Here is a 27,567-nt window from a genome sequence, read left to right as displayed (position 1 = left end):
GTCTAGAGACACTATAGCCTATGGCTTGAGGATTCAATTCATCTTGATTATTTCAGATGTCTGCTTTAGTGCAAGATGCATCTCACTGCAGACACCTGTATTTGCACAGGTATGTCCCACGGTGCTGGAAGAACCGCACAGAAATGAAAAAGTGAAGAAAAAAAAAATAGAAGGAAAAATTGAAACAAAGATGACATCCCACAGAAGCTCTTGGGTGGTCTGTTTTTCATGTTTCTGTGTTTTGTTTCATTATTTTGCACAATGGAAGGACATGGGTATTTTATGCAGATCTGAGTTTGTGCTTTGTCAAGTTAAGCCTAAAAAGCCAAAGTTCCTCCTTTGGGTGGGTACCCATAAGCACATTAAAGCAGAGGATGCTCAAGCCTTTCAGACAGTGACGCGTTTAGATGCAGCAACGCCTGCTGGAGTGCGCTTCACGCTACGTTAACTCCTGCCCATGTCGTGCAGGGAGTAAAAAGACAGTAAAGTGAAACTCGGAACATCAGTTCCTCCCAACCATCTGGCAACCTCACAGCTTTTGTTGCAGTTTCTGGAGCTTTTCTCTCCTTTAATTGTTGATGGAACGAGAACGTATTCATCATGCTGAAACCAACAAATGAATCGGAATAAACAAAATCCCAAACTGCTTTTAAAGTAGGACAGTGTTTCTTCCCTTTAGAAAATATTTGATCTGTATGAAGCACTTCCAAAGTCTTAGCTTAGTCACCAGGGTCTGGGGGAAATGCGACTTGGTGCTCTGTTTTATGTAGAAGCTAGCAGTTCTACTGGCGGTCTCACCAGTGCAGCCTAAGATTGGATGAACATAATTGTCCCGTCATGCAGTGAAAGCTTCCTGTTAAGATCTCTGATAATGTGGTGTAGTACTGCTAATTTAGGAGCGCAAAATGAAAACACGTTAACGAGAGAGTATTGCTACTGTGAGATCACTCACCAGCCTCACAGTCTGTACCAGCTCTCACTACATATATAATAACTTCAAGCAGTTCCTCCAAGGAGTTGCGAGGAGTTTGGCTTTTTCATAGTACCTACAAGGTGAAACATTGAACCAAAACTATATTGACAAAGGAAGAATGGTTTCTGCTTCAAAAGTTTTCAAAGTGTGATGCAGAGAAGCAGTATCCTACGGGAATGCAAAGATTCCTTCATGTATGTTACCTAGACACTCCCATACCGCAGGAATGTGCCTGCTAGCCCGTGGCTAACTCATTTAATTACAGCTTTATAAGGCAATATATGATTTAATCAAAGAAATGGTTAATGCAACTGTCTTTGACCTCTTTCTTTTATTAGCATATTTTATGTTCATATTTTACAATATAATAAGTTATATATACAGCATTAAACAAAATTATTAGAAAGTAAGCTTTGGCAAGATCTACAGGAATTTTTTTCATTCCTGTACATCTTTTGTGTAACAATAAAAATACTGTATACTAAATAAAATAATGTTAAATAGTCTGTGTTCACATTGGCACCATTGATTTCAAGACCCTAACTTTTCATGGCCTAATAAACATAAAAAAGAAGATTCCTGTATCTTCTTTTAAACAAATAAATGGCATGTACTTCTACTGACAAATGAAATATAGGAGGCAGTCCACTGAATAACACTGTAGCTACACACTGGCACAAGAAAAATACAATCTTTCAGTTTTCTTTTTTTTTTTTCTTTCCCCTTTTTATTCTAGTAGCAATATTACTAAACTGCAAATTCGGGGTCTTGAAAATCTTGTTGAAGGTTGCTGAGTTGTCAGCAGATCTAGAAATCTTATTGAAGCCTGTTGAAATCTGTATGAATTTGCCATTCATTTCAAGACAGCAAGAATTTCACCTCTAAATTAAACATCAATTAGCTAGTTAAATGTTCAAATAAATGCAGCTTGCTACTTCATTAAAAGTCAAAATTGTCATCAAATTTGGCATATGCGAATTAATGAAGAGTGTGTTAGGATACAAAAGAAATGGTGGAAGAAGAATAATGAGAGCGCTAGGTTTTATGTGACAGTATGTACTTCCTCTGCTGTACAAATCAAGTGCTGAATAGATACTAAATATAGATGTTAAAGGGTGATACTAAATGTTCTGCACAATTATGGTACTATCATAGATAAGATCTAGTTACTAAGTGACGGAATACCGGTTGTTAACTTCAGGGTAATAGTTAATATTTTTTATAGCATTTTGTTCAGTCATGCATTTTGGAATTAAAAAAGTATTGCTTTGTAACTGACACGTCTCAATTTAGTGGTTGCACTTGTTGAAATCTGTCATCACTCATTTCAGCCATAAATTAAGCAAATAGGTTTGGTAACAACTACTGATTTGTGGTCTGAACGAGTTTTAGAGAACTTTTAACCGTGAAAATCAGAGATTAGGTAAAAGGAAAAAAAATAAGGTCAGTTTTTGTTGTACACAAACTCACAATAATGCTTTACCTTCCAGAGGAGCTGGTTTTCACCTGTGGATTCTGTGCTTATGGTCTGTGTTTACAAGAAGCTAGAATTTAAAAAACACTTTTTCCTCTGCATTTCAAGCGTCTCTGAAGAGATCTACTCTTTTTGCTCTTAGTGTCAAATGTGCACCACTGTTGTCTGAAATTCCTCTGCTTGGAATATAATTTGATATAAAGATGTCACAACTGGAAAAATACAGTAGAAGAACTTGTTGCTCTCAACTTAGGCGGAGTGACTGCCAGCTTTTACTGCCCACTTGCTAACCAGCTTGTCCTCAGCAAGTTACCAGTTTTTTACAATTTCTGAAATGTCAGTATGGAGCAAGAGTGCATTTATGTGCAATATGTACAGCGTTTTGAAGCAGCACTTCAATCCGTAAATTCTGTTGGCTCTTTTTTTCACAGAGTACAGTTAGTTAATGTGAGGACTGTGTATATACACCTATGCGCATACTTCTAGATTCAACGAACCCATGGTTTAAGTACAGAAAACGAGACTGGTTACATATTAAATATGTTACAGCCGATAGAAATGTACGTGCCTGGTGTATTAATTGATACTGTAGCTGTGGTACTGCTGCTTTTGACTGTAACTATTAAACCATTGAAGGAAGCCCTGAGAAACAGGAATATTTTCAGAGAGCAACTCAGCGGCTTTCTTGAAGGCCAGGCAGGAAGGGTAACACAGACTGCAAAATGGATGTTTGCGTGTCCACTTATTATTAGTAACTCTTTAATATGATCGTTTGGTTTAATGACGTGTCTCATACCGAGCTCCTTGGGAGATTTCTGCCCCTGTTTTGGTAGATGTGTAACTTCACTTTTTTTTAGAAGTCAAAGGGAATAGCTTCCTGTTGGTTATTGGGAGCAGTTATGCAGAAGAAACGTCAATGGTCTTTTGTCCAAAGTCTGTGACGCGGTGCTTGCCGGAATCATGGTTCTTGCAGGTGATGTGGAAGCGCGGGTCCCCGGCGGGCACGTCAGGATGTCCCTGCTGGTTCAGGAGCCGGCATTGCTTGTGCCCACTCCAGAATATCGGCACACAAGGATTCAACAGCATCCAACCGCTCAATTTGCACCAGTTTGGTTAGGAGTTCTGGGATGCTGTAGCCTGCCGTGCTGATGCGATCAAACAGCTGCATGCCATCTGTCATACCACCTATCTCATCTCTCTTCAGTCCAAAGCTCTCGGCAAGGTGGCGCCACGTTTTCACTATGGCTTTTTCTGTGTTGTAGGTCGAGCTGAGCATTCGGCTGGTCTTCTCCAGGCAATCAAACGGCAGCTCCGTAGGGCTCAGACCTGCAAAGTGAGGTGTTCATCGTCAGATCTGTGCACGAGTCTTGACTATTCAAGACATTTATTAAAGTACCACAGCATATACTGTTAGCAGTAAGTACAGCTAAAAACTTTGAGTGATAGTCCATGTCTAGCTCCAAATTTATTACTGTATATTACCAAATTAATTCTTCCTAGTGACAGTAGTGTACAATAATTAGGGTAAAAAGTTGTCTGGTAAAGAAGCATTAGTTGGGTTGTATGAATTCCCATGGCACTGCCCCTTCCTTCAACAATTTACTAGCTGTTAGAAAAAGTATATTGCAACCATATCCCTAGTGAGCAGCTCCATTAATACACCTCTGCACATCGGGCACAGTGTTCGAGCTCGAGAGACAGCTCTGACCCTTCCCTGAGTCTGTCACCAGCAGCTGCTGCAACATCTCTGTAATTGAAAGTTGCCCTCGTAGGAATGTGAGGAGTGAGGTGAAGCAATGATGCCAGACGTTTGCAAGCATAAAAGTCCCTGCAAGTGCTCCATTGTCATTACTATGGCTGAATCTCTAGAGAGGATTTAACATCCATCCTGTGGGGGAAAAGCTACATCCATCCTGTGGGGGATTTAACATCCATCCTGTGGGGGAAAAGTTTCCTACACTCACCTTCTGCAACGTCGCACACGTTAGCATACACGTCAAGTATCTTTTTCCTTCGACTTTGAATCTAAATGAAAAGATTTTTATTTCATTAATTTTGCTGTCATGAGAGAAAACAACTAGCAAACAGCAGTGAAAAACCTGTGGGACGCCCTCATTTCATGGCACTAGGGGTTATCACATAATGTCCTCAAGGGTCCCTTTTGAAGACTCATAGAAAAGGACACAGCAATTATTACGTGGAACATAAACCTATTTCTGGTTTCAAAACCTATTTCTGATTTCTCTTTCCACTGCCAGAGATCTTTCTTTCCACCTTCTAGTCTTTTTAAATATCAATTATTTTTCTGCTCCAAGTGTTTGTATATTTTATTTCTCTTTCACACCAAAGCAAACTCCTGACAATGAGGACAAATCCAATACCAGGCATGCAGGCAATTAATGCAGGGATGTCCGGGTAAGCCAGGACAGGACTGGTCACAGGGGGTTAAATTCAGACTGAAATTGCCTTCTTCCAGTAATCTAAGAGGACTGCAGAGGAGGGGATCTTCCTTTCTGTCATTTGACTTAGAACTGCTTAGCGCATTACCAATTAACTGTATTTTCTTCCATGATACATTGGCTGGTTGAATCTGAAACGTTTTACGGATAGATTAAAAAAAATATAAATTAGTGAAGCTTTGGACAGGGAAAACCTGAGGTCCAGGGCGCTCTGGTCATTTTTGACAAGAAAGAAACTTGGACTGAAAACCTGACATTTTCCAAGCTGAAAATGGACATTTTGATATAGTTTCATTTAGCAAAAATATTCTCAAGGTTTGGCTTTGGATTCAATGTGGAGTGAAAACAAATGTCAAAATGTCACGAGTTGTCAGAGGGTGGAATTGTCATCCCTCTGCCAGCTCTCATTAGGACAGAGCTTTCTGAAAAGCTGTCTTTTTGATAGGACTCTAGCATTATCTCCGCAAATTTGCCACTTTTTGCTGGGAAAAAAAAAAAAAAGCTCTGCTTTCAGCATTTTATTTTGTGGAAAGATTTTCCTCATTTTATTTGGACTCTAAAGGGCAAGGCGCAGCAATGACTTGGATTAACAGACTTGCAGCTGGAGACCACAAAGTGGCTGCTGCACCCGCACGCGCCCCGTCCTGCCGGCGCAGACACACCGCAGCGCAGACACTCTCTCTCCTTCACATATTCTTGGTATAATTTACATGTGCTTAACCATTCGTGTTGCTGTTACAGGCTTGGATGAGCTGTTTTAGAACCTTGTAAACAGGAATTTTTCTTTTAATGGGTTTTTTTAAAATTCCTCCTAAGCAAACTATTGGATGTTTATTTTCATTCCCTCATTTTTAGGGCAAGGAGGGAGGTTAAATAATTCCATGCCCACGAAGAATTGTGCAGGATGCTCTTTTTACCAGAGCCAGAAGATGGGGGGATTTGTAAAGCTTATGCTGAAAGCAAACGGGTAAAATTGACCCTGATGATCGTTCATGGGGCAGCTCATTGCAGATTGGTTTTGGTTTTATCGAGGAAGGAGCAGACTTGTATAAGAGCAAACTTTCTTTACCCTCATCCAACAGCTACTTAATACTCTTTCCTGTGCTAGAAGTGTTACTTAAGCCCCAGCCTGAAGCAAATTACTGCTTTCCTAACTTCTGGCAACTGGCTTAGTTGTGAAATCTTAGGTATGGAGCAGAGGACCTTGGTGCAGTCTGCCCTTTCATTGAAAACTTTGTCTTCAGCCTTGTCAGCAGGCTTCAGTCCATGAGGAGTATGTTAGAAGAGGAGGTCTGGAAGAAATAGTTCATGCTTCTGATGTGCTTACAAGCCAGCTATCTAAGTCACTCTGGAGAATATATCTACTACATGTGGTCTTTAGAAGGTAAACCGCTTCTTATTAAACCTGATTTCATGCATAGCCAACTCCTATTATCCCATTTCAAGCCAGTGCATACATAAGTATGATAAAGTTGGATATTTAGAGAGACCTCAGAAAATGGAATTTTAAAACGTGAGCACTGGAGTAGTAAGTTATTTTCAGATGCTCCTGAGTGTCTACAACTAGAAAAACATTTCTCTTGTGTTGAGACTGTGTGTCTGGTCTCAGTTGAAAAATAAGTTATTTTAGAAAGTTTGATCTCAGCCATCCCAACAATTTAAAACATGAAAAGATGTAGTTTCAAACTTTGTTATTCTTAAAAGCTATATAACGTTTGATATTAATGATGTGTTTTTGTCCTAGGTATTGCCATTTAAAAATGATTTTTGAAGTACTAAAAACATAAAAAATACCTGAGCACACACTGTCTTTTTAAGGATAGTTTCGTGTTAATATAAACTAAAAAGTTGTGTGGGTGAGGTAGCCTTAAAAAAAGTTGTGTGGGTGGTACAGCCTTCACCATACCTTGAAACACTCCAAGTGAGATAAAACGCCCTGAGCAGTTTGCGCTCAGCAGGAAGAAGCAAAGCCCTTCCGCAGCAAAGCAATCAGTGGATTTACAGTGTCCTTCAGAGCACAGGAGTGACCTTCAAAGCACGTGCGTGTTTCAAAATTATACACAAAACCCAAGCACAACACCAGATATTGTTGAAAAGTCTGTGCCATGGAAATACCGATGCTACGGGGTCAAGGTACTATGCGGTCGTATGAATCCAGCCAAGCGGCTGCGTTATTTTGCTGTCTTGGATTTTCTGTGGTAAACGTAGCACCGGGGTTAGTTATTTTAGCATTAGCTATGTTGGGGGTTTGCTGTTATTTGTTTTTTCTTTCTTTAGACTGTAAAATATAATACTCAAAAATCAAAGTTATTAATCTTGTAGGAAATTTGGGTTTTTTCATCCCTGAACAGTATATATGTTCATATATGTCACTATGCAAAAGAGATTCTATAATAAATTTGTCTGGAGACACTCTTGTAAATTAGACTGTTCCACACTATAATGCATTTTTGGGGGTTGGTATATTTTTTTAAAAAAAAAAAAAAAAAACACCTAAAAATCCTCTCAGTTCTTAAATCTCAAAATAGCCTTACCCCAGTTGATTTATTGCTTGTAGAAGATTTATCTCTGGCCAAATGTACTAAAGATAACAAGCATCTCTCTGGAGTCCCTTGCTTGTCAACCGCAGCTTCTTCATCACTATCCATACTGCGGCTTAAAAGTCGTTCATTCTCAGAAGATGCATCATTTTCGCTGTAAAATGAAAGATACGGTTATCTCAGTGGAGCCGCAGTGGAGGGTTGACTCCAGTCATCTCCTTTTTGCTATCCCAGAGTAATGGAATAATGATGTTTTCCATGTCTTATAATGTCCTTCCTCCAAAATGTAACCGCACCCACCAGCGCAGGCTGTATGCACAATGCCCACCAAGTTACGCAGTCACGCGTATCTTGCAAGAATCCTTTTATAGAGGGATTTTCCACTGAGGACAGTGTTTAGCCCACCTTTATCATGTTACCCAGCCAGGTTTGGCCGCCAGGCAGACACAAAGTGAAGAAAACTATCCCACCGTGCCACCCAGATGATGCTACGGACAAGGAGTTTCCCTGAGGCCCGGGCAGCTATTTTTGCTCCTCCTGCCTGGAAGCGAAGAGGAACCTTACTAAGGGGATGTATGTGAGAGCAACACTCAGGTCCCAAAAATGGACCTCTCAACGGAGGAGATGGAACCCCAAAAGCTGATGAACTGGACACAGAGGGAGTGGTGAGGACACAGGTCTCTATTTGGTAACTTCTGTCATCCTCTCTTAGAGGGTAAAAAAAGTCTACTGAGGCATCTAGTCTTTTCCCTGCTGCCATTATACCCATCTAATTTGTTCTTCATGTATTCCTCCGTACCAGGATGAATGGTATGTCTGCTCCCCACTTCATTCAAACTGGAAGTGTGTTTATTTTTTACCCACCTTTTAACAGCCTTAGCTGGAGTTGCTGTAAGTTTTTCGAACTCTTCTTTCTCAGAGAATATCACAACATTATCTGCAGATCAACAATTAGAGAAATTCAAGTTGGTAATGACTTTCCAAACCAGAGTTTTGTCTCAGGAGTTGGTTCTGCCAGCAAACTTACTGCAAACATAAATCTCTCTGCTACCTTTTTAATTGCTATCAGAGGATTAAGTGACATTCTTATATAAGAAGTATACAAGTATAAAAACTATTACACACAATTCTTTAGTAAACTGATGTGGATTTTATACAGTTCAAAGGAGAAACTGTAGTAAAGAGAAATGCATTAAGAGTATTTAAGCCTAATGTTGTCTTGGACAGAAAAAGCAAAACTGAAGCAACTTATACCTTGCACTTCTTTCTTCTCTTCCTGTGTGTTAGCCTGAGCTTCCACATTTTTTACTGAGTGGCTCTTGCAACAGGCTAGAATATAAAAATATAACACTAATTACTCTCAGAAGCTATCTGAAAATAGCATTTGCAGCTAAAATGTCATGTGCTGAACAATTACCTTGAGCAGAAGGTTTTGTTTTCACAATGTAAAACATGATGATGAGGACAATGGCAATAGCCATTATGAAAATGGTAGACATTGCAATTATAAGAGCTGTAGCCAGATGTCCTTGTCCTGAAAGATCTGCTGGAATAAACAAAAAAATATATTTTCATAAAGGAGCAACTCAGCATCAGAGAATAGTTAACAGTCTGTGGGCTGCTCTACATTTACATTTTGCATACTCGTTTAGTTGATCTGACTCTTGGTTACTTGTTAAGCATTGAAAAAGTTACTATTATGTCTTAAAGGGAAAGTAGTGAAGAGTTTTTCAAAATTGTGATATTTATGCTGCAATAACCAGTTAACATATTCATAAAAATATTCGATGACGTGATCCATCAGATACAAAGGTGTAGGAAATTATATTATCTGCAAATAATACAGGAAGCTATATGTGAGCGAGAGCAGTAACTTTCCTAACATTATTCTGTGAAACAGCATCGAAGAGGAAAAAAAACAACTGGGACGAGAGCTAAAATGACCATTGATAACTATGGCTGCCTCAAAAGCTTTGCAGTAAAAAGGAGAACCCAATGCGTATGTGGACGGACTGATGTTTTTCTAACCAAGACGTAAATGCAGCACGGCTAGAAGGCGAATTTAAAATAACGTATGTGAAAAGGTATTCAGAAGCAGAAATTGCATGCGAAAGACTAGAATTGAAAAGCCACAAAAGGATGCAGAAAATGTCAGATATGCTAAAATGCGTGAAAACTAATTTTTCTGAAAACATGATCCTCACGATCATGTTTCCGGACAATACCAGGAAGATCAGCAATGTCAGTACCTCATTAATTGCATCTTTCCTGTTTTGTCTTCCCAGGTTCACGTATTTTTAAAACTTAATAATGATGCTGGAGAACTGTTTATGTTAGCTCAATAAGAGACCGGCCATATTTGCGCCTTAAATTATTTTCACCACTCTAAGCTAAGCTTCGCTGAGGCATAGCGCCATTTCTGTATGGCTACAAATAATGAGCTAAATTTATTGCTGGCATTACTGAGTACAGTTCCAATCCATTTTAAGTCCGTCTGACTAAAACAGCGGTGCTGATTAACCAAGAAATAAAAGCTCATTCTGAATTATTTTTTATAGCAGTTTCAGAAATCTGGAAATAGCGGCAATTAAATTCACAATAGATATTTTCAGTTTGGTTGCACTTTATTGATGCTATTTTCAAAACAGCTGCTAAATTAAAACTGCAAATGCATTCTTACCTTTGTGAGCATGCTGGTAAGGCGAGAAAGTGCTTGTGCCAGAGGTACTTGGGAAAATGGCTGAAATGCCAGAGGTAGCCCCCGCACCTGGAATAGAAACAGAAATGCCATAAACTTCCACAGTTACTTTCTCCAGTCAAAGCGATAGCTTGGCCCAACTAAACAGAACCTTTACTTGGCTTGATTGCATCTCTACCATGCTGAAAATTGTGTTACAGAATACAATTTTGCATAAGCATCTAGAAGGAGGGGAAGAAGTCAAAGTTCCTGAAATGGTTCTGGACTTAGAAGAAACCCAAGCATCTTCAGACACACGCGCAGGGCCAACTGTTATACATAGATTCCCGTATCACCAGTCTGTCCTGGGTAGCAGAAAGTTTTCCAGAGTCCAGCTGATGACTCAAACTGTTTACAACCCCCACTCCCTTATTTGCAACTGTGGACCCCAAGTCCCAGCTGGTAGATTCGGCCAACTAGCGCTTCCCACAAGCACCCTTCAGGAGCAGGACCGCGGTTTAGTGGACGTGGTTTAGTGGTGGTTTTGTCAGTGTTAGGTTGATGGTTGCACTCGATGATCTTAAAGGTCCCTTCCAGCCTAGGCAATTCTGTGATTCTATGGTGAAACTCTGATGGTGTGCCAACCCTTATGACCCCACAGGAAAACCTAGGGAAGGTGACAAATAATAGTGTTGAATGTCTTTAGGAGTAGAAAACTGTCATAACAGGGAACATTAGAATTTCCTGCAATCTATCTGGGCAGTATGTTTCTTACAACTCCCCCTTCCAGTCCAAATCTATATTCTGGAGAGGGGGGAAATCCACAAAAATAGTGAAATGAAGAACTTAAAGAACTTCACGCTAGCAGAGGAGTGAGATTGTCCAATTGTCCATGTCTAAATTCTACAGTTCATCGTTCAGATGGTGTCATACACCAAGTTTTCAAAGCAGTAAACCAAGTCATAAATTAACATATTTTGACAATACTAGACAATACTGGGTATTACTGGGAATAAGGCTTGGGAATTGATGGGAATGCTTTCATACGGGACGGTGTTGGCACAGCATTCCAAAACAGAATAAAAACATTAGGCTTGGGAGAAAACATTCTCTTCATTCTCATGTAAACTTTAATATCATTGGTAAGCAGGTTATGCAACAGCTGCTATCAGCAGACACTGAAAAACATCTTCTGGCTTGGAGGGGGTATGAAATCCCTCCTGCTTTGTATTAGCTGTCTATGGAAAAGGTCCAGCGATAATTAAATTCAGCAGACCTAAAGGCAAAAGACGGTCCTGGTCATCTGGTGAGGTGCACGCAGCACACGGCTCCACAAGCTAGTTTGGCAGCTAGAGTAGCTGAGAACTAACCGTGCCATTCTTTTGACCTGGTAAATATTACAAGAAATTTAAACCCACCAGGTAAACTTGTCAGGAAATTAAGTGGTCTGGAATGGTCTGAGAAATGTTCCACAGTTAAGAACAAAGCAATATACATGTTCTTCAAATTAAGAGAAATGTTTTCTAAAAAGAAAAAAAAAAAAGGTACTACCTAACATAAAACGTGGCTGCATGTAGTGAATGAGAAATGTACGCTCTTAAAGTGGCCACAAAGTATGAGTTGCAGATGTCTTTAAAAGACATTTTCTTTAACAATGGTAAAACTTCTTTCAAACCTCATTTGTTGGAAGGAAGCGGATTCATTTATTATAATTGCTCTTTTTTTTTTTTTCCAAACTGAAGAAATGTTTTCATATACTAATTTGTTAATTCAGATGCTTTTCATATTGTGTAAGTGACAGGCGGATTACGTAAGTCTTGCCTTGGGTCCCTTCTCTGTGACAAACTTCCTTCTAGGAAGAATTGGTTATGAGCTCCAGAAACTGCAACGTAGCAGTAGAACATCTAGACACCAGCGTGAAGATATCATCTGCATGTACTGGAGATTAAAAGACAGGTAATTTGTTAAATTTTCAGCAATTCTTCACAAAAGTGAAGTGAATCACCCTTGGTCTCGACCTATATATTTCGTCATCAGGGCTGGACAACGGAGGAAATTTAGTAAATGGCCAATGCTGTAGCCCGATACTTTCCTTCATGTCCACAGGTACCCAGCTTACGCCTATCCTTGCAGTCCCCCTGGCAAATCCAGTTACAGCCACTTGCAATTCTGCGCAGTCCTCGCAAGCTGCAACAAGTCAACAGTAACTTTTCTTACACCGCCTTTCAGTTAACCCAGGCGAGCCATGCTCCCTCTGCTTGGAGTTTGTCGAACAAGCTTCAGCTCGTCTCCTCCACAAGCAAGTTTTATCAAACTCCCCTCTCTCTCTTTCCCTTCACCTGAGATACGTAGTCATTGAAGTATTTTCTGCCTAATCAATCTTTCAATCATTCGGTATTGTTAGCCACCTCTTTTTCACCGTGTCTCTTTCCTTTTCAAGGAAGGCGAGCCTTCCAAGGTGGGAACTCACGCAGCAGCACGTGGCACGGGAACGGGAAGGAGGAAGGCCACCCGTTCTTCATTCAGCACCATCATCACGCTTCACCCAGCTCTACCCCACATCAGGATACGGCACGTCGCCCACACCGAACACACACACACACACACACACCTTTCCCATGCACAAGAGTGAGCACAAGGGTGAGCTCCGGAGCCTACGTGCAGAATTTCCTCCGAGTTGCATGGAAATGGGACCGCTTTGGTGTTCTCTAGTGCCTGTTGTGGCAAAATCGAGGCTGGTGCTAGAACGTGATGGCCTTTTACATATGCCTAGGTGGGAGTTAGTCGTTATGCATATTTTAAGCCCATTATCAAATTTAATAATTTGGCATATTCATTATGAGCCAAGATTTTTCTTTAGATGTGGGTTGGAAGAAAGTGCCAATTCGTGCACCTGCGCTACAAGGGGAACCAAAAATGCCAGCTTCTGCAGGAGTTCAGTCCGTATCGTCTTTGTGTGCGCAAAAAGAAACCGAACTCGTGGCTGTTGCTTTTTCCCCGTCCAGCAGTACACCGTGATTGCAATGTCAGTTCTTCCTGTGCACATACAGTTTTGCATCCCAATCACATTATTAATTCTGGTTCCAATATAGACGACACTTACATAATCTATAAAGACGTAGACACAGTTCAGGCAGAGACATCCTAAGGTGCTACAGCACAACATATGGAAACAACTCTATTTTAAGCACAAGAAAAGACTGATAGCTGTAATATTGCTGTGCAAAGGAGTGGCTTATATTCCTAGACACCTGTAAGTAATATTGTAGGAATGTGATAAAGACATTAGGAATGAAATTTATCACTGAAGTTTGGTCAGCTTTTGCTTTATAAATGTTTTTATTCAAAAATTGTAATTTAGTTATAACTTTCTTGGAGTCTAAATACAGTGTCATTTAAAAACATAGTTATTGTTTAAAAGAACAATTGAACTTGTATTCATATTTGAATATTTGGGGGTTTTTAGCTCAAAAGATAGCTTTAACTTAAATTGCCGTGCAGTCAGCCTTTTGTCCTCACGGCGAACAAATGCTGGGCAATAAAATAATTTTTTTTTTTTCGTTTCAAAGAACCTTTCTGCTTTATGCAACAGGACCATTACAGTTGTTCGTGTGTCTCAAGACAGATTTACAAGAAGAAGTGATGGACAAAACTACCAGATTTGTGAGAGGAGGAGGGCGCAGGGAGGGGAGGTTTTACCAACATGCCCCTTTGCAAAGTGTTTGTGAGTGAATAAAATCTGGTGCAGTCGGAGACCATATGTGCTCCTGACATATGTTGCTGTGGGTGTCAGCTTGCTGGTCCCTGCAAAGGACTGCTGCTCATAGCCAGCAAAAGCTTTTTTTTTTTGAAGTTTATTTAATACTTAATGACATATTATAAAAACACCCAAAGCGTGCATACAACAGACTATCAGAGTGATCCCGAAATAAGAAGTGTTTCGAAAATGTCTTGGTGTATATACGAATCTATTTCTTGCCATTGAGTGGAGCTTGCTTTCTCCTGATGCATCCCCCTTCTCACAGCCGTGGTCCATTTATGAATGGCAACGCACGCTCGCCACTGCCAGCTGAGCTGCGAGTCCCATCACTGAGACCGTTTTATGGGAGCGAAGTCAGATAAAGCACATATAGGCAAATAAATAACTAGCAGCCCGGAATATGAGATGAAAAATAAATTATATTGAGTTGAAATTCAATAGAGGTAGACAGTTTATGGCTGACAAAGTAATTGAAAACTGGATTATAAGTAAACCTAGGCATAAATAAAGAAGCAGATATTTAGAGAGCAGAGGTCAGAATTTTCAAATTAATGTAAATCTGTACTCGGGGACTTGCACGAAAGGTTTGGTTTCAAACTTAAGGAAACAACATTGCACGTGGAAACCCTGCGTGCTCGGAAAGTCATGGAGGCTGAAGCAGCAGTCAAAGCCAACCCACTCTCTGAGGTGTCTACACGTGACTTCAGTAACCAAACATTAACCAGCTCTGAAAATACTGCAAAGCGGTAGCAACAGAGCATATGCTAGACAATGGAGGATTGCCTGACTGCTCTTTATTTTACTGTCTTTTATTTTCAGGGGACGTACGGAATACTCCAAAGCAAGTTACTCTAACGTTTGCTGGAGCCGCAGGTCGATACTTCAGTTAGTGCAGGTAGTTATTAAACCAGGAAGAGCACAAAATAAATTAATTCCTGAGAGTGAACCTTTTCACAATGGGAATAGCAAAGTTCCCCCAGACTTTTATTTTTGATCTGGTCATTCTCACTCTAAGTAACCACTACTCTTCAGACATATAAGGAAATGTTTTATGCTGTTGTGCTCTCTGTAATGTCTCCGCTTGTTCTATTTCTCCCTCCTTTTATTTCGCCCCGGCAGGGAAGTAGTGATGATTATAGGCTGCGTGGCCTTAGCCCGACAGTTTGTTTGCATCTGTTGTAGCTTTGTTTAGGATGCCCTGGGAGCTGTAATCACCGCACAGTACTGGAAGGTCACAGGCACACGCTTCATGAATGAAGCCCACCTCCAGGAATTCAGCATCATGCCCTCTTTATGCAACGTGAAGGGAATAATTGCTGTTGAACCCCTACTACGGTGACTTTAGAAGCGTCAGAAAGGAGAGAAGGACCCGCAAGGAGCCGCTGCTCCTTGGTGTCCGGGCTGTACAGGTGGTGGAAAGCTGCAGCCCTGCAGGTGCTGCAGCTCCTGCGTCTGGGCAGAGCGATGCTGCAGAAACCTGCACGATGGGAGCTGCATCTCCGGCACAGCCGAGAACATCAAAGCCACCGGAGTTTTGTTTCAGGAGAGCTGCACTGGGCCCAGGTGCCTTCCTGAGCGATACCTGGGCCCAGCCTTCCCAGCAGCTGAAGACAGCAAACCCCATATTTGCTTCTCGGAACCCTCCCCTTGAAGGTTTATGGCTGAGGCCAATTTCATCCTAAGATTAGGTTCCTTTCCTAATATAGACAAACCCTAAGGGGATGAGAATTAGGCCATACCACCGGCGAACAATAAAGCGCTGCCTTCGACATTTCTCCCATTCCACATGTGAAGAGGAATGGGGTGTTCAGAGATCAAACAACTCAAAAAAAAAAAAAAGTTTGTTAGCTCCAGCTAACAAGCCTATTCATTTGTAAGTGTAATTTGAAACAGAAGGAAAAAAAAGTCCTGACGTTGATCGTATTACAAAAGGACAAAACTGGCAAGGAAAGAAAATTAGTGATATTACAAAGAATGGAGAGTTAAAATAAAAATCTCTGAAAGAATTATTTTTCACTAATACAAGTGTTCTTGGCATTAGGCTTGTTTGTGTTAAGCATTTCAATTAAGGAGGCTGAGTTCTCCGTCTTCAGCACACGGGTGTGGACGTGACCCCCCCACGATTACAGTTTACACGAAGCCGTCAGCTTGTTAGTCAATTGTTCCATCTCATCTGTTTAGTTTTTTCAAGTTCTGATGATACAATAATAAAAATTATCTTTTCCGTTTCTAGATGCCATTTGCTCTCTGGTAATTAAAAAATAAATTGACTACGTATGTTTTCCTTTGGGTTTTTTTTTTCTTTTTCTTTCTTTCTTTTTTTAATTTTCCTAAGCCATCATCGGTAGTTGTTAAACTTGAAAACTTACACAGGTTGATTACTGCATCTGTTTTCATCTCTACAACTAGCAAAAAAGATGAGAGGAAAAAAAATATTTTGTGCCCATGCAAACTTATGAATATATACAGTAGATTAAAAAGAAAACCCCCAATCAGTTGCTGAAGTTCTCTAGATCGATAATCTGTGAGTGGAAAAGGATTTACATATTTGACGTAATTGTGTAAATACAACTTCAAAGTTCTTCAATTTTTGCAGTGGGGTTTGATTTTGTTTTCCTCCACCATTTTTGAACTGGAATGGCAAATATCAAAGTTTGAACAGAAGAGCAGAGTTAATATACATAAACTGATAGAGAATTGCAGCTGCTAAAAGACAAAATCTCTTGCAGCAGCAACTGTACCTCTCTGCTAGAGAAGCTCCATGTAGGTTTAACTATTCTCTCTTTTGCATATACTTTTACATGGGATAAAAGAAAAAAAAACCACAACGCAAACACCCAATGTAGTCAGAAGCCTCAAGTAACTCCACTTCCAGAGGTGTCAACAGAAAATCCAGCACCATTAACTGTGGGAAGCCACATCTTAAAGTGGTTTGGTGCTCATTACCTTCATTCTTTGATTTGCATAAGAAACCTGCCTCCCCTACTTTTTGCAGTGCTGCTATTTATCACAGGGGCATCACACCCCAATTTACTGTCGGCAATGGGTCACTGGTGGCCCGTGATCTGCTTCATGCACAGCTGAAGGCCTCACACCTCCGATGGGTTGGCATTGTGCTCCTCTGTGCTTGGCAGACCAGGCCCGAGGCTCCTACCCAGAAGTCTTACACAAGTGTTTCACGGTGCACAAGACATGAAAAACTGCAGTCTTTAGGGTGACGTTTACCCTTTTCCCAGTAAGAAAAAGCTTTCCTGCTACACAGCACACATCCTTATGCTCACATACGCACAGCCCCTTGCCCGTACGTGCCCATTGCCCACAAGCTGCCGCTGAAGCCTGGTGTTCCTCCCAGACTGCTCCCATCCTTCAGTCCAGAGAGACAGTTTCAATGCCATAACCTGGTAATACGTTTGCCTCAATTAAATATGTCAGACCTCTGTGAAATGTCTCCTTCTCCTCCCCCTCTTTTCGATGCTATTTTGTGCTATTTTTGTCTTAAGTCACAGAAACACAGAATCACAGAATGGTTCGGGTTGGAAGGGACCTTAAAGATCATCTAGTTCCAACGCCCCTGCCGTGGGCAGGGACACAAGTCCCTTTCTCACTTCCAGTCTTTTCTACACTAGTGTTTCCAGATGCTGGGACTCGGGGTGTTCATCTTGTTTCCTCAGCAATTTCAAGGTTTATTGACTGTGTAGGAGATGAAAGTTGCACAGCAGGCTCTTGGAGTTGAAAGCTATTTGTTTACCCTTTGATCAAACCCAAACACTTTTCTGCCAGACATAATGTATCGTCAGGCAAATTCCCTGAGCAGGTTTCCATGCAGCAGCACACAAACCATGCTTTGCTCTCCTTCTGGCCCTCCATAACACGCAGGCCAGGCACTTCCCCAGCAAGGTATTTTTCCACCTAAGGAGAGCACAACTGTCCTCCAACCCTGTCTCAAACCTAATGAAGGCCTGAAATGGGATTAATCTGCCCTCATTCTTCTCTCCAGAGGTATAAAGCCAGAGTTTGTCACTCCCAGTTTCCTATTTTTAAGTAATTTGCCACCTTTGGTACCTTGCAACCCATTGGGTCACCCTTCTCCAGCGTGGTGCCATATGCAGGACACTTTGAAGAAAGGGCAGCTCTAGGGAAGAGGGACCCTGGCAAAGTTTAAGTTCCTGATGGCTGTTCAGTGTTATTTTGAAGTCTCACTAAAGGAAGGGAAGACGCCTGGGACCATTTGGTGTTCTCTAAGGCCTCCTGGGTCCTCCACCACGACAGCCAGAGGGGTGCATGAGGAGCGCTGCCACACAGAAGTTGTTCTGCATAGAGGAACCATTCTTATCAAAGAACTGATATTATCCTTCATATCAGAAGGGTCAGAAATGGCATGCTAACACCAAGGGTATGTGCTCAAATTTGGAATTTGCAAACCTCAAAAAATGAGGCAGTTGTGCCACACTGACACGATGCTTTTTCTTTGCTCTGACTGGTATAATCTGATGACAGTGAAACATGGGAGAGATAAAGGAGATTTATTTTTGCTGATTTTATGCTGCCTGGCAGCATAAAAATACCAAATTTTATGCTGCCTGCCACAACAACAGTGCGCTTTTCAAGAGGTTCCTGCAGCAAGGCTGATTTTCCAACTGGAGTACAAATTACTGCCTATGAATTAGGGAGCTGCCATCCCAAACAGGGTCCAGAGGTTTAGACTAAATTACCTGAGCTTGGTGATTTGATTTTTAAGAAGCTTTCCTACTTTTTAAACACTTGTAATCAAATGGTTGGTTTCATAGACTTGATTAAAATGGTAATGTTTACTCTTTCTAGGACTAATGTTTTCTCCTACCTTAGTACCCAATTTGTTGTTTTATGCGCCTGCCTAAATTCCTCCCAAAGATAATATATATTTATTCTTGTGTTTGTCAAGTGAAAAATCGCACGTGGTTAATCAGTTGTTGCAGTTCATACTTTCCCCACAGAACAAAGCACATTATATATAGTATCTGCCAGATATGCTATGAAAGACAAAGATTTTGAGTAATAGCCATAAGATCTTCTGGTCGTTCCTTGCCAAATCAGTAAGCTACAACATGTTTGATACTACTAAAAACCCATTGCAGCACGTGTTTGAGACAGACCGTCAGAGCTGAGGAAGTGATTCATTTCAGGCTATGGCCAGCAGCCGGCATGGCTATATTCCCACCAACGGGGCAGCCAGCCCGCCCGTGCATGCAGAAGATGCGTCCTCATCCTTTTACCAGATAACCTCATCTCCCACCGAGACTCCTAACCTCATGTTTTCACTTACCTCTCCCCCTTCTCCCCACATCTCACACTCGCGTCCTCCCTAGCACCTTTACCTCACCTCCTAACATGGACCTTGTCTCACCAAAATCACGCTCACCCTGCCCTTGCCCGCTCCCTCTGTCTCAGGCAGAGGTGCACATCTCGGGACCGGGTGGGTTTCTGCAGCCAAGGGGGGTGAGAGGCTGTAGAACCGATCAGCCCCTTTGCGTGCAGACAGGTCAAGGGAGATGCCTCCAGCCAGGCTGTCACCGCTCACCAGGAGCTGTGTGAGGTGGTAATTATCCCCTGGCTCATCTGAGCTCCGGCACTTTAGGAAAGGTGGTAGCTGTTAATGACCTATCCCCCTTTGAAGTGGCTCGCGAGCACCAGTGATACACAGTTCAGCAGCATCTGAACTCAGTGATTGCTATTTATGTACACAACTAAGTGCTCAGGGACTTCTGTGTCAACCTCTGCTTTCATATCAAGCAGGCAAAATACTGCAATTCTTTTTCATGATAAAGACTTTTACAAGAACAGGACACGGACAGGACATCTGTTTCAGATGCATCGGGTTTCTCTGGGGGACAGCCCATATTTGTGTGGTTTTTGTTGGTTTGTTTGGTTGGTTTTTAAAAAAAGCTTTTTCTCCTTATCTGCTCCAGATTCTCTGAAGGGGTGTGGAAGTAATTTGTTCATTCAGAGAGAACCTCATTTTCCCTTTTTCTCACATTCTTTACCCCCTAATGGAGAAAGCACGTGGAGCATAAAGGAGAAAGGATATGAAAAGGTGTGATGCACCTTTACGGGGATCTATAAAGTCTCCCATGTTTTCTTCATAGCTGAACTGAAACGGAATTAAAAAAATACACAGTTTTGTGACTTCCTGTACCTACTGCTTAAGGAACCATAATAATCCTGTATGGGGTGCCTTAACAGATGAAAACTGGAGCACAATCGAACAATAGCAGGTCCTAAAATCAAGGGTTCTGATCCCCCCCTCAAATGTTCAACATTTGGTCCCTGTGTTGGCAAGGCCAGTTGGAAGCAGAAATCGCTTTACTGGAGAGGGAGTTATTGTTTGAACATAATAATCATCGCTGAAGGACTTCATATTGAGCTTCCAGATGATTTCTAGTCAAAACCAGATGAAATGCATAGAAATCGCAGAACACTTACATTCCTTGGTGTTAGGAGGCGCCAACAAACATGAGTAGCAAACCATCCCATATATGTTTCGAGGTCTGTTTTCCAGCATGTAGTAACTGAAATGAAGGGCAAGATGAGGCAAAACAGTGTAAATTAATATGCTACAACTGAGCATGGTTCAGCAGCAACCAATTACACTGAGATAAAATCATTTAAAAAAAAAACTTTTATAAGCAATTTGATGCAAAGATTATTCTTTTTTTTTTTTAAGCTGCCTGAATAGAGACAGTGTTTCCCTTCTTCCTTTCCTCCTAAAAGGCAGTCAATCAGGCATCAAGCCTACATGACAAGAAGTAGTATCATTGCCTAAAACAACATTATTCTCCCTGCTGGGTTCAAGCTGCAGTTTACAGCATGCCCTGAAATAAGATTTTTCAAAATAAGGGAACGCTATTTTTTGAAGCAGTAATCTTTCAGGCAAGAGCACCAATTGGATATGGTTGGCTAATTTTCTTTCAATGTCCTTAATGTTACAACCAAATCTGAGCCAAATCAGAACAAAAAATACAGGAAAACACCACCATTACAGGGAAAGTCAGATTAGGTTTTACAGAGAGGTTTTGTTGGTTTTTTTTTAATACTTCCTTGCTGTATGGTTTATAAGTTAGTCCTTGATAGTGGAATTACAGTGAGAAGGAAAAGTTTTCATTATTTGAAGTTCTGGGCTGCTAATAAAGTTAGTGTTGAAATAAGGTAATTGCTAATGCAAGAATTGGATCCACAGGCATGCTAATTAGTAAATTACATCAAAATCATACACAGTTGACGTTATGGATATATCCTTACAAATCACTTGACAGTCACTACAAATTTTAACAAAGAAATAAATAAATTCATAATCCATTCTGTGCGGACAGGCACTCAACATAACAGACACTTTACACAATGGGGAATCTGTTTTCCGCTCTCACGTACCTGTCTATGCATGTGCAGTACGTTTTTTCTGGAAAATGTACGCATTGTTAGGAAATGACTGCTGAAACTGTCCAGCAAAATCAGTTGGCCATTAATGAATGACCCAGCCTACAAATAAGGGTCCAGCAAACGGAGTACGCAGGGATGCGAGGATGGGGCTTGGGGGCCGGAGGTACCTCAGAGAGCAGGCAAACTGAACATGGTTCCTCCTTTCTTTCTTACTGGTTTTAAAAGTCTAGCCCTCACTCTTTCTTCTGAATGTCTCTTGTGCCCCATCTGCCACTTCACCCTTCTCTCAGGAGCAAAACTTCATCTCTCCACTCTTATGGGGGCCTGTGTAATGTTAATGGTAGCTCGTGAAGCGGCTAATAAATAAGCAGGGAACGACTGCCAAACCACAAAAAAAGAGTGGCAGGCCAAAAATACATATAAATCTATAAAGGAAAATACAGGACAGTTAGGATCCACAGTCTAATAGCCACAGTGGTTTAGGAAAGACAAACAGTCCTTCCAACAGTTAATTAAATCAAGCTGGTGGAATATTTCTTGGTTTTCACCACAATGCAGGATGGTGGAGGACAAATAAAGAAAACTGAAGAGGATGCTCGTGGAAAGCAACTGTTCGCTCACATGAGTAGGAACCTCTGCAGCTGCAAACATTAATGATTCACCCCTACAAAGTACTGGCAACAGATTTGTGTTTTTGGCTACTTTGCAATGCACCAAATATTAAAGGCAATATTGGAAATATCCAATCCCTTTATATCACTAACTATGGAGAAGTGGCCCACTAATGAAATAATGAATTTTCGTGGTGTTACTCTTCCACTATGAGGCTCATTATTCCTCCTTCCTTAGCACCTGCCAGGCCCAGATTTTGAAGTGTCACGGGAAAAATGCAAGACTAAAGGCAAGACTGAAAAACAGACTTAAGCGTTTTCCTACTTAACACCATGGTCGTTTATCTCGGGCTCATCTTGGTGGTGTCATGTCACACTCAGGGACTTCGCCCCAGGTTTAGGTCTACCCCCTTGCAGGGACCAGGGCACCCGGGACTGGGCGGGGGACAGATGGGGGCTGTTCTCGGCAGGGGACATTTTGTAGAGAGACAACAGGGAGGTGATGAGCACATAAGCGGAGGCGCTGCTGCCTTATCCAGAACTGCAGGGAAGGACTTCATTTCATGAGAAATCCACTGTCTTTTCATTCAGAAAACAAAGCGAAGAGCTCGTTCCTTCTTTTAACATACCTCAGAGAAGAGAATTGAACCTGGATTTGCTGAAACCATGGACAAACACATAAAAAGGGGAAGTGGCAGTAGCGGAAGCATCTCTGACTATATTTTAAAAGAAAATGTTCCCTTTGCAATTCCATCTTGTGAGGAGACCAGGCAGTTCCTCCAAGCATGAAGGAGACTTATCATATACGCTTGCCCTGTTCTTAATCCTCCGTGGGTTTTCACTTATGGCCGCTCCTGAAGACAGATGACCAGGCTAGAGAGACCCTTGCTGTGACACGCTGTGGCTGCTCCAAGTTGGTCGTGATTTCAGTCACCCTACAGGAACACCTAATGGATCATCCCAGTGAGGGAAATAGTCTGAGTCGCACCTAATTTCCGCATTCTTGACCTGTCCTGTTTACCATGATGGAAGAGCTTCTGGGGAGGAACAGAGGATGAAGCCTGCAGTGCCCCAGGAGGTTAGGTCTGGGTAACTCCAGAGTTCACTGGCAGCTGAACTTTGGTTTTGAGGATCACAAACTGATCTCAGAGAGCTCTGGCACTCTGGAGCTAAGCCTTTAAATTCCCCCCTGGTCATAGTCTTGCAAGCTTTTTGTGAGCTTGACAAATAGTCTTATTCCTATTTTATATGCAAGGGAACCTGGACACAGACAAGCAGTGGATGACCCATGCTCTTGTACCAAAGGTCTCCTTCTTCCCTAAAACTAATTATCAATAACGGTGAAAAAAAAAAAAAAGAAAACCTTATTTTTCCCCTCCCATTGACCCGGGGGCTCTTTGAGGTTTCCTGCCTGGGGAAGGGAGCACTCTGACAGCTGCCACTCACCCAGGCGCCTGGCTGTCCCTCTGCCACCAGGGGCAACGAGGAAGGGTGGCCAGTCAGTCAGCCTCTGCTCTGGTCCAGGGGCTCTGAGTTTCCCCCCCCACCCCACAGGAGCAACCCCTGGGGTCTTTAAGATGCACAAGGAGTCAAGGCAGCTTCAGAGCTTCTTTTAGCCCGTATTTAATTTATCCCGAGAATTTAATCTCTTCGTGCTTGGAGTAAGAGGGTGTTTCTCCTTAACTGCTGGCCTCTCCAAACTATCCCAGGACCTGAGAGTCACCCACAGAGCGGCACACAGCCAGGCTCCGGCAGACCAGTTTCTGCTACAGGTTACACCTGTGCAAACATGATGTTTTGAGATTACTCCCCAAGCACCAGCTGTGCAAGCTGATTATTTTCAGCTAGCACCCCGCTCCCACCTGGGTGACCTCATTAGTCCTGACAAAAATTGCAAAACAGCAACTGTGGCCACTATTTAACTTTCTTGCTCTTTATGATGTATGAGGGGAAGTCAAGAGGGAGCTCTTTTCAAATCACATCATCAGTTTGCTCGGCTGGCAGCTAGACAAGTCCTTCTTTTTATTTGTAAACTGTGAAAATTTCACACAGACTCACTGATATAATAAACCTGGAACCTTGCAGGGCCTCTTTAGCAGGGTTTCCTGCCCTATAAGTAGTGTGGGTTATACAGCGTCTGCAAAATGCACAAAAGCCAAACGTCAGTAGGAATTAGGGTTCTAAACCAAAGAGGCGCACTGGCAGAAACTGAAAAGGTATGTAAGGTGAGGTTGTGTTTTAGAGTATTTACTTACCCTACCAAAAACAAAAAATGTTGAGAAAGCAAACGCGTGCTTGGGTTTCGGACTTTGAAGGTAAGGTGGTCAAGAATATATTGCTAACAGACTCCATGTAGCAATTGCTTTCTCACCATTGCTATTAGATTTATACTGAGCATAAGAGACCATTAAAAAGATGGACTTAAACAGCATCTGTTTTAAGTGCCTTCAGCCGGCCCTGGAACTTGTTCTGACTCTGAACAACAGCACACACGCCACGTTAGCAGCTCTTTAGACCCCTTTCTGTTGGGTAGAAAGGACCCTGAGAGACTAAAATGCCTTGGTCAATCTCACCTAACAGCTATGTAAGCTAATTCTGTCAACTACTGACGAATTTGCCAGCTGGTCACACGTGGAGAGGAGATATTTTACGTTCCTAAACACGCTGTAGTGCCACCATGGATCCTACAGAGTATCCAAGGCACCTTCATGGAGCTCGTTTGTGGGATGCGGGACTTACAAGGCGGCCATCTGAAGTGGCAGCTGGAGGCCACGCTGGATTTCTTAGAGCACCCAAAAAGGCACTGTACACCTGTGCTTGGGTACGTGAGCTGCTCCCTTTCCACCTCTAGTAAGAGGAGAAATTTCAGTTTTTCTAGTTGTTCCCAACAGTTTCTTCAGTGAGATTTCGGTAAGATTAATGATGTCTTGTGATACACTAAATTCACCAATGCTTTTGAAACATTATAAATGTATTGTTTTAGCACAGACTGAAAAGCATAATTCACAGTCAGCTAGGACACAAAGAGGCTGCCAGAGATTTTGACATTAAAAAAGTATTTTGTGGTGCCTTGGCTAGAGCAAAGGTCCATGGTTAAACCCTTACCCCGGGAGACATGGACCACACTCTGCATCGTTCTCCTGATCGCCGGGTGTCAAGACTGTTGCTCGAAAAAAACCCTCGCAGTCTTTGTGCCGCCTGCATATCTGGTAACCTCCTCTGGAAAACTTCTCCGAAGGGCAGGGGATGCAGCCGTAGTCCTCATCTTTGGTGCCGTATCCACATGTCTGCAACAACACAGTCACTGAAAAGCAGGCTTGCGCTACCCACCGGCTTCTAGCGAAAGGGAATAGCCATACTCTGGCCCGTTGGCTTTGCAGCACAACGTCCTAACAAGGGAAAAGAGTTTGCTGTTTGGTCTCTTAGTGTCTGTCTGACCTAAAAAGGCCATGGAGGGATACAAGGACCCAACATGCTGTGTCCTGGAGAGCAAAAAGGGGAACCAGAGCACCATAATCCTTGAAAGTGGCCCCCCCCCATAGCTATTTATATCACCTTCCAGCAAGTCATGGAAGTGAATTTTGGCTGCTGCTTAGATAGAAAGTGAACGGAAAATTGAAAAATAGAGAAGAAAAATACAGGGGAAACACAGCTGCAGCAGGGAAATCAGCGATCTTGCGTTCATGCTTGAAGAGGCCAGAGGGAACATCACAAAAGGCAGTGTTTGTACGAGATTTCGTAACCCCTGAACTCACATGTCCCAGCTGAACATTACATTTAGATTAAATAAAACTAAAACCAACTGGTTATTATTCAAATGTACTTGTTCAGGACTACCAACTGCGTGAAATTCTTGCAATAGGATGTTTATCCCATTAAAACCAAACAGGATTTCAGTAATTCATTTTTTAATAAGCAACAATTATCTGCTGTAAATCAAATGGTTACTTAGGAACTGTAATTTAAAATGTTGCAGAAGCATCCAAGTTCCTCCAGTGCCAAAATGTCTTAGTGGGAGAGCAAAATTAAATTCTCGGTGTGGGGGGCCAGCGAGCACACCAGACTAACCAATTTATCACACCATGCCGTAACGTCAGCGTCAGATTTTTAAATAACTATTGAGATGAGAACGGGCCGGCAGAGACCGTGAGTGAAACTTTTATCTTACGACTTTTACAATATCACTTTTAACAGGCATGGTGTACAGCCATGTCCTGCCACCCAGGACATGGCGTACTGGTGTGCGCACAACGCGGTGCCTGGCTCCCACGGCACACTCGCAGGCGTGAGCTTAAGCATCTCTGCCCTTCCCCAGTTTCTCTCTTATCCATATATTACCTCCATGTAGCAAAGCGTTTGTTTTTTGTTTTTTTTTTTGCATTCGGTGCTCGATATGTGTCCCCCCAGAGGAAGCTGGAATTACCATGTAAGGCTCTTCGCCCGGCTCGCACTTGGGACAGTCGTGGCACATGCCGGTGGTCTGGTTGTAGTATTCGTTCTCGCCGCAGTTGGAGTATTCGGCGCTGGCGGAGTACACCAGGGAGACCTGTCACCAGAGAGCATCCCAGAGCACTGTCACTTCCACCGCCTTTGTCCCCCGCGCCTCCCCCCCTGTGCCTGTCCCCCCTTCTGAGCCTCGCCCAGCTGCTGTGGCTCAGAAGGTGATGGGGACAGCATTGCGGGGGGAAACACCTCTAAAGCTCAGAAACAGAAGCGGTGCCACTATGTGGGATGGAGGCAGGAATGGTTTTCAGCAACCTGGTCCTCCTAAGAGTTTCTCAGGGCACTGATGCTTGTGCACAGCTACAGCTCCTCAAAGTATTGCAGGCCGTGATTCCTGACCTATTTGTTCTCATGCTCTCCTGTGCAGCAAACGCCTGAGTTTTCACCTTCACCTTCACCCTCACCCTCACTCCTCCCAGCTCTAACTGTGACTGCAAGCGACAATTATAACAACCTGAGATAATGAGCTGCGTCAGGACTCAACCGTGGTAAGGCTGTGTTCCATGTGACACCCAGGCAAATGATCTCTTCCAGCGCCTCCTGTCTCTGCCCCATCCCGGGTCCCCCTCCTCCTCCCCAGCAGCCTCAGTCTAAGCAGCACATGCCCAGGTGTTTCATTGAATGGAAACCGATCACTGCATCAGGGTTCAGTCCCTAAGTTGTCTGTAGCTGGACCATGGCAATTCAGAGGTGTTTGCAAAGACCCAAGGAGAACCCAGTTATCTTTGCATGCTGGAGAGATCTATACGCGCATAAATACTTACCACCAGAAAAGGAAACACGTGAGTCCATTTACGTTCCCCCAGGTGAGCCATGCTCTCTTGATATTTTACCTGAAAAGATAGAATTGGTGACTGTTTATGAAAACGAGCAAATATTTGCGTGTGTTGCCAAAATAAGAACTGAAGGGCTCATAAGCAGAACAAAGGTTACAGGGGAGCGATGCCCGGAGGTCTAAACAAAGAGAGGGGGAGATGCGCACGTGCACCAACACACACGCACACACTACACATCCTTACTGCACACCTCATTCCTCTCTTCAAGAAGACCGATGGCATGAGGGAGCCCGGTCCTGCAGCCTTTATAAAAATCTGACAAAGATGAGGAATCCATTCTGAGCCCCGGCACTTCTTGGCTTGCTGAGAAATCTTCCCGTG

General features: G+C 42.4%; 1 protein-coding gene across 1 annotated transcript; it reads right to left on the bottom strand.

Moving 5' to 3' along the window:
• Positions 1-1,645: 1,645 nt before the first annotated feature.
• On the bottom strand, positions 1,646-27,237 carry EDAR (ectodysplasin A receptor). Its single transcript, XM_063347663.1, has 11 exons — positions 27,175-27,237; positions 26,331-26,453; positions 25,013-25,194; positions 20,343-20,428; positions 10,127-10,213; positions 8,864-8,992; positions 8,701-8,775; positions 8,311-8,383; positions 7,441-7,600; positions 4,412-4,472; positions 1,646-3,773 (listed from the first exon to the last, which is right to left on the bottom strand). The coding sequence occupies exons 1-11, from the start codon at positions 27,223-27,225 to the stop codon at positions 3,454-3,456; spliced, it is 1,347 nt and encodes a 448-aa protein (XP_063203733.1). The 5' UTR covers positions 27,226-27,237; the 3' UTR covers positions 1,646-3,453.
• Positions 27,238-27,567: the final 330 nt, after the last annotated feature.

Source organism: Chroicocephalus ridibundus, chromosome 1 (genome assembly GCF_963924245.1).
Source record: "Chroicocephalus ridibundus chromosome 1, bChrRid1.1, whole genome shotgun sequence".
NCBI lineage: Eukaryota > Metazoa > Chordata > Aves > Charadriiformes > Laridae > Chroicocephalus > Chroicocephalus ridibundus.
Note: the sequence above shows the minus strand (reverse complement) of the source record. Positions and strands in the feature narration are given on the sequence as shown.